The sequence below is a fragment of the Cuculus canorus genome, chromosome 18 (genome assembly GCF_017976375.1).
Source record: "Cuculus canorus isolate bCucCan1 chromosome 18, bCucCan1.pri, whole genome shotgun sequence".
Classification (NCBI taxonomy): domain Eukaryota; kingdom Metazoa; phylum Chordata; class Aves; order Cuculiformes; family Cuculidae; genus Cuculus; species Cuculus canorus.
Window position 1 is genome coordinate 816,741 of NC_071418.1, and position 9,293 is coordinate 826,033.

A 9,293-nucleotide genomic window follows, 5' to 3' on the forward strand; every position below is an offset into this window, starting at 1 on the left:
CAGTTGAGTGCTTGTTTTTTACCCAGAGAGGTTTATAATCTTGTTTGCACTCTGCTGGGGCGATTTCTGCTTCTGGGAGCTCACGTGCTGCCTTCCTCAGCTGTGTGCATGGGGTTTTGTAATCAGAAGTGAAGATTGGACTCTGGAAAATGAGCCTGAACTGTGTGGGTTTGGCCATTTCCATGTTTGCAGCGTACGGCATCATCAAAAGTAACTGCCTCAAAGGGTACGGACGAGGAACTGAATCAAACGGGATTGAGCCTCCTGACTTTGTGAACCGTGCACTAAACCTTTGTGCGGTTTAGACCCATAGCCGGGCACCTTCGCCCTGGAAGAGCTCTGGAAGTCGCTTGTGGGTGGCAGGTGACGAAGGAGCTGATGGGCCACTGGCATACATGGCTGTGTCGGATTCGGGAGTCATGGCTTGCTTGCTTCTCAGCCTTGTTGTCAGGTTTGCGGAGGAGCCGAAGGTGGTTTGAACAGCATGCAAATTATGCTTCTGGTTTTACTCCTCATGGACGTAGAAATAAATCAGATAGAACCCTCCTAAGTGCAGGGACAGAACAAGGGCAAAAGGTTTTAAGCAGAAGAAAGGGAGATTGAGATGAGATCTTAGCAGGAAGTGTTTTCCTGTGAGGGTGAGGAGGCCCTGGCCCAGGTTGCCCAGTGCAGTGGTGGCTGCCCCATCCCTGGAGGGGTTCAAGGCTCAAGGCTGGATGGGGCTTGGAGCCCCTGATCCAGTGGGAGGTGTCCCTGCCCGTGGCAGGGGTGGGACTGGATGGGCTTTGAGGCCCCTTCTGGACCTGTGGTTCTAAGTGGAAGGGCTGTCTATACGTCACAGGCTGACATCACTGCTTGTCTCTGGGCTGTCTATAACTAGGAATAACGTTTGAGATCACATTCATCATCTGCGAGGGCCAGGCATTGGCCTGTATCACCCATAGATCCCTTGGGACAAACTGACAATAGGAATAATTAACTTTATTGGAGCCTAATTAATCCAGCTGTTATTTCTCAGGGCATATTTCTGTTGCTGCAGGCCCATGTAAAACCACTTCTTGGGCACAGGTCATGCCCATGCGATCACCTCGCTCACGGCCTTGCGCCAAGGGGCTGGCGCAGCCTGCATGCTGAGCCCTGAGGGGGTGGGATGTGTGTGGGCAGGAGTTTCCAGCTCTCATTGTTTCACTGTCCTGGGAGAGTTTGCTTTTCTAGGGGACACAACCCCCATAAGTAGGCTCTGATACAAACCCCACACCGCTTCCAGGATTGATTTGTGGCGGAGCAGAAGCAATAGCTTGGGTGTGTTCGTACTGTGCTGCTTTGGCCCTGGATGAGAGTCAGGGCAGATTTATTGATTGTCAGACCGGGCCTGCCCTTACATCTCATGTAACCTCTGAGCGCCAGAGCAGCGTAAATCACTGCCAGCTGACTCAGTCAGGTCCCTGAGTGCAGGGCAGGCCCAGAGATTTCATAAGATACACGTGAGAATTCTATCTCCCATTATTCCCATTCCCAAGCTCCATGTTTGGGACCCGCAGGCGCAAGCCCCCTTGCTCTCCCATGCGCTCTCAAAGCAAGTGTCTCCTATGGAATAAGTCCTGTTGGGTCTTTGATGGGGCACCACACTGTGTGACCGTGTTCCCTCATGCACAGGGCGCCTTGTGTTTGTGGGTGTGCAAAGCAGCAGTGAGGGCTGAAGTGCTGGGGCAGGGAGGAATTCCCAGTGGATCGGGCAGTCGTTCTCTCTGGAACTGGTCCTGCGCTGGGGTGGGACCTGTGCTAGCGCATGCTGGGGATCCCATCGAGCGAGGATCAGCCGTGGGAATTGTGCTTCTCACTCGAGGCCCTGAGTGCTTGTGAGGGGAGATAGTGTTCGTTCTCATTGAGACAAGGTGACGTTATAGCTTCTCTTTCTGCTAATGGGAAGAGGTGCACTGAACCAGTGCAACTCTGAAGGCCTGTCCTGCTCTCGTACGAGAGCTGCAAGAGCTTGGTGCTCCCCTAGGGTCCTACGGGACCCAGACGGGCTGGTGTGCCCAGTGTCAGCATGAGGAGCAAACAGCAGAGCCTCTGTTCTGACTGTTCCAGCCACTCCCAGCAGAGTGACCACTTTGCAAACTGCACACGGAAAGGGTACTCCTGTTGGTTTTGGAATGGCTGGGGCTGCGTGTGCTTCCATGTGTTGTTCTGGTGGGGCTGGTCCTGATAGGTGTCTTCTGTGCCACAGGGTGGTGGGTTGGTGAGTGGCGATGGGCCCTGAGTCTGGATTTTTGAGGTTCTGTGGAGTGTAGGTTGATCTTTGTTGCTTTTGTTGAAGGCTGGTCTTGCGTTCTTGTAGCTGGAAGCTTTCAGTAGGGTCTGAAGTCCTGTGTGCATCCACTGGCAGACTCATGAGGAGTGCAACATGCAGGCTTCCTTGGAGGAGTGAGACAGTTTGATTGCAGTCTTCGAGGAAATGGAGGAAATAATGATAATGTGAAAAAGTCTCCTTTTCTTCTGAAGTTCGCGGAGATGTTGTACAAGGAGAAGTGAAAGCAGAAGCCAGAGGGAAAAAGCTTCCATGTGCACATCCGCTGCTTCCTGCGTCTTTGTTCACCGTGGTTGTTCACCCGGGCTTGGCTCAGGCTGTGACATAGACCTCCAGGAGGCCCCCGACTGAGTGCATCCGGTAGAACACGCTCAAGGGGAGGCCGAAGTTCACGATTGTAAACCAGGTGGAGTAGCCGTAGAATTTCCTTTCCAATCCATTCTCGAAGACAGGGTGAGCCCCGAAGGTGGGCATGATCCACAGCTAAAGGGGGCAAGGAAAGAGAGCAGAGGTCAGGGTGACAGCCTCTGTCCTACCCGCGCTCTGAGTGCTGCCTCAACTGGTGGTAGGAATAGTTTGAGAGTATCGGAGTCATCTCCCTACCAGGGAAGAGAAGGAAAAATCCCCTTGCTACGCTGTTGACTCCTTGCTGTAAATCAGTTCCTAGAAACCTCATTCCAGCCTCAGTTTGCCCCAGCGAGCTTTGTTCCTCCAGAACAGCACCCGTTCCTTGGCAGGTTTGTCTGCTCTCTGTTAAGGCTGCGGTGAAGACCAGGTTGATTCCAGGTCCCAGTGCGCTTCGTTGGGCGAGTCCCAATCTTGGAGACTCCTGTTTACACAGACTCCCTGTTGGTGCCTCATTTCTCCCTATAGCTCATCAAACACCCGTAATGAGTTTCAGTGCTTCTTCAGAGGCTAAGATTTTGGCACATAAGGTTATTTATTCGCTGTCTCCTTCCTGCACCCAGGAGACCACGCCCTATTTGACTCTTTTACCAAAAAGTGGGGTATTAGTGGCAAAACCAGCCCTAACTTGCCTGACCAGTAGGTTAAAACCTAGTGAGCAAAGGTTTCTTGTCTGGAATACCACCCTAAGAGAGAGAAAGACAAGGAGGGCGTGACTATTGCAGGTTGTTGTGGCTCAGCCAAGCTGTGGTATAGCAGAGAGCAATACTTACTATGATGTTGCACAAAACCAAGAAGAATGAGATCTCTCTTAATGCTCTTCTCTTCCAGTTCAGGTGAGAGTAGCTATGGATATAGGACAGAGAAACCTTCCGGATCTCCTGTCCCAGCTCCAGCACGCTCATTCGTCTCTGGTCATGGGCTTCGTGATTCTGCTCCTCTTTCATTTCTTCCTCATTGCTGGGAGACATCTGTGTGTGCTCCTGTTTGCTGCTTTTTGTGCTTTCCTCCTCGCTTGAAGAGGAGCTCTGCTCAGCGTGTCCTTTGTGTCTGGCCTCCGTTGCAGCTACAGAGGGCTGCCGGTGGAGCCCATCGATGATAAAGACGTTTTGGGTGATGTTCTGAAAGATGAGGAGGACAGAATGGGACAAAATGAGACTGTACAACAGGTCCCTGGGTTTGGTGGCCACAATGGCCACGATGGAGAAATAGGACATGCCGATTTGGCCGAGGGCCGCCCCTGTCAATAGGACGACATCCAGGCTGCGGGTTGGGTTCTTCACTGTGTCCAGCTCCTTTTTTTCCAAGGCATGAATGATTGTCCCGATCACTGCGCCCACGCTCATCAAGGGAAGGAGCACAATGTAGTAGGAATAATACATCACAAAGACCTGATGGCTGGGGGCTGAGCCGGTGGCCTGGATCTGGTACATCATGAAGACGCAGATCCCGATGATTATGGCAATGGTGCCCAGCAGTGGCCCAAAGACCACCCCCTGGAGCTTGAACTTGGACTTGACGTGAGGTACGTGGTGGTGGGTGATGCGCCTCCCCACGTTCTTCCACATGACATAGAGCATGGAGCAGCAGATGAGGCAGAACTCGGTGTTGAAGGGGTAGAGCAGGATGTAGCCCTTCTGGAAGACTTCACAGATGGTTGTGTTCTGGCATGTGCATGAGGGGGTCTCGTTACCTGGAGCACGAGGAGAAGGCGGTTAAGAGGGAGCTGGCCTGGATTTCCTGGCTGTGTCTGGGAGTTTCTTGTGTGTGGGTACGAGATCTGTCTGTTTGGGGAGCAGTGGGTGGTAGGACTATAAGGGGTGACTGCTCGGCCCGCAGGGCTGTGAGGGTTCAGAAGAACAGGGTGTCACAAATGTCTTTTCCCAAATCTGCTGTGCTGCTCCCAGGCAGGACCGTGGGTGCTGGATGAGAGACACCCTGTCCTGCACAGCAAAGCCTTCTCCACCCTTGAAATATCAGTTCTCCTCCCTTTTCCCGCTGTCCTCAGAAGGAAAAGCTCAGGAATGATGGGGGTCTCTCCTGGCCTGGTAGTCCCTGCATTTACCCACAGGTGAATGGGAGTGAAAACGTTAATTTGTGGTGGTCTCTTCCTTTCATGGCCCTCAGTTCCAGGCTCTCATCACACCTGCCTCCAGCTGAAGGTGTTCCCCCCTTGCAGCCCATCTCCTCAAGACAACCTCCAGTGACGGGAAGGTCAGCGTTCAGAGGAACCGGCTGGGATACCTGGCTCACTGCCACCAAGAGCTGTTGTCTCCCTACAGCTCCTCTGTGTCAGCCTAACAGAGGTGAGGAAGGAGCCTTGCCTGCCAGTCGCTGCTCCACCTGGCGCAGCTGGGACTCGATCTCCATGTGGATGGTGTCGTTGGTCACGGCTAAAAGCCAGAGGAGGAGGTTGGTGGTGATGGTCAGCATCAGCCCGCACCTGGGGAAGAGAAAGGTGCTCCTACAGTTGCCCATGGAGATAGTTTACGCCCCCGCGTGCCCCCCTGCCCCGTGGTGCCGCCCTTTGCTTCTCACTGACCAGCACACAGATGCGTGTGAACACAGCGCTTGTTCCTGGTCTGTGTCCATGTGTTGGGGCGTGACTTTACACACGCAAACATGGATGAGAAGGTGCCCGTTTAGGCATTTGTCAAGGATGGGGACAGGCAGTGCCGGGTCTGGGTGTAGTGGAGGGAGGGGATGCTGAGCCATCTCCTGGTGCTGAGAACAGGGAGGCCACCCCACCTCATCCTCGCGTCAAGGAGCTGCTCCCTGAGCCATGTGGGAGGAAAGTGTTTGAGTCAGGGGGAGGCACGAAGCTCTGCAGCACCCCAAGGCACAAAGGGAAACCAGAGGGTGACCCCTGGTCAGTGGCCGTGGCTGCCCCATCCCTGGAGGGGTTCCAGGCCAGGTTGGATGGGGCTCGGAGCCCCTGATCCAGTGGGAGGTGTCCCTGCCCGTGGCAGGGGGGAACTAGATGAGCTGTGAGATCTCTGCCAACCCAAACCATTCCATGATATAGAGAGGGTGTAAGGTGGGATGAAAATTCTAGCAGGAGTAGTGGAGATCACAAGCGGACAGAAAGGAAGAGTCTCTTCAAAGGAGCAGAAAGTAGTTTTTTTTCCACCTGCTTTGTACCTGGTGAAATTGTGCTGGACTTGGATGCAGTCCTTGGAGTGATGCCACAGGAAAAAAGCCTGCAAATTGACAATAAGAACGACCTGAGTGGCGTGGAGGTGACACGCACGGCTGATGGGGCCAGACGGGCGAGCGGGGCCGTATCCGAGGGGGAGCAGAGCTGCAGGGGTGCATGTGCCTGGCACACGAGGGGCGTGGGTGGCGTGTGAAACAGCGTGTGGTGCTTCGGTGCCACTAACGCCCGTGAGGACACCTCGCACACACCCACTTCCCCAGGTGTTCCCATGTCCCCCCACCTCGGCCTCTCAGAAGTGGGATGGGGTGAATCGGGAAGCTTCCAGGAGGGTAACGTGCAGTACCTGGGCACAAATGAAGAGGATTTCAATGCTGGGGAACACGATTTCCACTCTGGATTTGCACTGGATGAGAACTGCGCTGTAGCCGATGTGGAACACGTTCAGGAGGATGCTGAAACTGCCAAAGAGCAGCACTGACCCTGGGCAAAGAGCAGAGGCACCGGTGAGCAACAGCGAAGGTGTTGGAGCCTGGGGTGGGCTGGAGACCTCCTGCTGCTTGGACCGGGGGGAGCCGGTGCCTTCCCAGCTAGAAGTCCCATGATTTTGAGAGAAGGGGACAAGAGGGAATCTGATTTCTGATCCTGGGGGTGTGCTTGGGCTGGCTTAAGGTGTTGAGACAATGCGATGTGTTTTCTTGTGCTTGGATCCAAGGTGGGACCCAGGTTTTTGGCCTCTTCTGTGCAATTCGGAGTGATGGACGTAAGCAATTGGCAGATGGTGGCTTCTGCCGTGTGGAGAAAATGTGGGTTGAACGAAGATCTGTGCAGGCTTTTGGCAGCACCAGCCTGCAGGAGTCGGGGCCCTTTAACTGTCCCTGCCTTCCACCTTGGGCGCCTCTCGGCAGCGTCGGGTGCTCGGGTGCCCTGCAGATTTCTCCCCTTCTACTCTCGATGCTCAGGATCTGTGCCGAGTGACTCGGTGACTGAGCAGAGGCAGGGCTGCCTGGAGAAAGGTCCCCGCGCCAAGCGGGGCACCCGCTGATGGGGAGCTCCCAGGAAAGCCTGGGTGTCACTGCCGCGTGACTCGCTGGGCAGGAATCTTCCCCTGGATACAGGATTGCTGTGGTGCTAAACAAAGGAGAGGGTGGCGTGGGGGTGCTGACGCCCTGGCTGGGTGATGCGTGGGATGGGTTTTGGGAAGGGATCATGGAGTGAGGCTGCGCTGGGGGCTGAAGGGAAGCTGAATTCCAGACTCTCCCAGCTGCTCTTGTTCCTCCCAGCGGCATCTGCTGCTCCCCTGTCTTCCCGCAGCACCATGAGCTGGCAGGGCACCCTGAGGTTCCCAGGACCTGACTACACCCCTGGGGGCTTCTGGCCTTTTCTTGCAGTTGGGGAGGAATGGGAAATGAATAAAAGCGGAATTTACCCCGAACCCAGACTGTTCCAGCGTGGGAATCCTGGTAGAGCACCGCGTGCGGCTGCCGCCTGGTGCCCAGCAGGTAGTAGATGATCCAGCACACGCACAGGACCTTGAGGATGGAGAGCAGGATCCAGACATCTGCCAGCGTGATGGCCACATTGTTGAAGATCATGCTGCTGATGAAGGCGCAGCCCAGAAACACCACGTTCATGGCCAGCAACCCCGAGAAGAGCTGCCCGGCTTTCTGAGCTTGCCTGTCGCTCTGCTGCACCGAGGAGCAGTGACGGTACAGCCAGAACTTCTCGTAGTGGATGGTGGAGGTGCCTGCTGGGGCCGAGGCGGGCCGGCTCTTGCAGTGGTGGCACGGCTTCTGCCTTGAGGCTTTGTTGTCCGTCATAGCTCGTCTGCCTGGGGCTGCAGCAAAGGGGAGGTTAAAGGTAAAAGGGCTGGTGGGGGGCAGGCGGAGATGTGCTCTGCTGGAAAAGCCACTTGTGTGGTGACCTCCCTCCCTCGCTTTGCAGCTTCCCCTGCCCTTGCCAGAAGCTGAACGCAAGGGAAGTGACTAGTGTTTAGCCCGGGTTTAGCATTAGTTTTCCCCATGGACAGAGTCCTTGTGGGGCGCTGGGAAAGGCCCTTCTGCCAAAAGCCATCCCGAGCTGCCCTCGTTAACACGGTGTTTGGTGTCCCTGCCCCACCAGCCCCTGGAGCTGCGGGGACCAGAGGTGACCAAGCCATCCCCGTCATTACCGTTCATGCCTCTTCCGTGTACAGCGCTGGGTTCAGGTTTCCTCCTGTCCCTTTGTTGCTGGAAGGATTAGGTGGGAACGCAGAGCGAGCTCAGACCTGCGCTGAAGTTCAGAGCTATTTGATTTTGGTCAATGGTTGCAACCCCTTCCCTGTGTTTCTGAGCTGCGAGAGATACCCCACACCCCTTGTGTGGTCGCACAAGTCGTGGCAGGGCTGCGGAGAACCAGAGGAGGGTCTGTCAGTCCTGATCCAGCCTCCCACCCAGGCGGGCTGGGGCTGCGACAAAGGGAATTCCTCTTTTCTTTCTTTTTCTACTTGTTGCCCAAAGGGAAAAACTCGAAGCTCTTCTGTCATCAGAGCCTGATCCCAAAAAACCCTTCCCTAGTCAGCTCCAAAGCTCTCCTAACATGGTAGCACAGGAGCAAATGTCCTCCCCTCTCCCCAGACCAGAAAGGCTCTGCTTTGGGGTCAGGCAAGGAAGGGAGAAGCCATAACATCAGAAGGATGCAGTGGAGCCGCATCCAGGCTGCGCTGCGAGGTACCCGAGCGCCTGGAAGGGCGGCAGCGGCCGCGTGGCCCCGAGCCCTCAACCCATCACCGCTCTGCCGACAGCAGTCCAGCCCCAGCGCTTACCTTGGGCACTGCTGGCGCTGGAGCCACGCGCTGCACAGCCACCGGGATGCACGCAAGTCCGTCTGCTGGACCGCGGCGCCGGCACGGCTGCTCCCGGCTGAATGCGGCCTCTGCTCCCAGGCCATTGATTTTTTTTTTCCCACCTTGTTTACTTTGGGTCTATTATTGTCATTACATTAATTACTCAGTGAGGAGCTCTTGGCTCTGCCGAGGGCAGCCAATGGGGCTCAGCTCCTTTCTGCAGCTGCTGGGCTGCCCCATGGCAATGGCCTCGGCGCAGGAGGTGCCAACTGGCAAAGCCACAAGGCGCGGTGACTCATTTGTGCCACGGCTCGGGCGAGCAGGGCGCTAATCTCCTGGCATGGGCTCCTGGTGGGAGCGCTCTGCCACGCTGCTCAGGCTGAAATCCACTCGGCTTCCCCAATCCCTTGTTTTTAGGTGGCTCCTAAGATTGATTTTTTTCTTAAGCAACTCATTCCCTTGTGCTTCAGCCAAGGTGTGGGAACACCAACTGACCAAAGGCAAAGCTCCCGGCCCAGCCGAGGTGCGGGGACGATGCCAAAGTGAGGCACTGCTGGCAGAAGGGTCACTTTTCTTGAGGGTGATGATCTGTTAATGCT

At 55.5% G+C, this 9,293-nt stretch overlaps 1 protein-coding gene across 1 annotated transcript; it reads right to left on the bottom strand.

Moving 5' to 3' along the window:
- Positions 1–123: 123 nt before the first annotated feature.
- Positions 124–9,292, bottom strand: OTOP3 (otopetrin 3). Its single transcript, XM_009563952.2, has 7 exons — positions 8,041–9,292; positions 7,300–7,707; positions 6,217–6,353; positions 5,858–5,916; positions 5,041–5,159; positions 3,490–4,409; positions 124–2,794 (listed from the first exon to the last, which is right to left on the bottom strand). Exons 1-7 carry the CDS (start codon positions 8,045–8,047, stop codon positions 2,624–2,626), a joined length of 1,821 nt encoding a protein of 606 aa, XP_009562247.2. The 5' UTR covers positions 8,048–9,292; the 3' UTR covers positions 124–2,623.
- Between the last annotated feature and the right edge of the window lies 1 nt (position 9,293).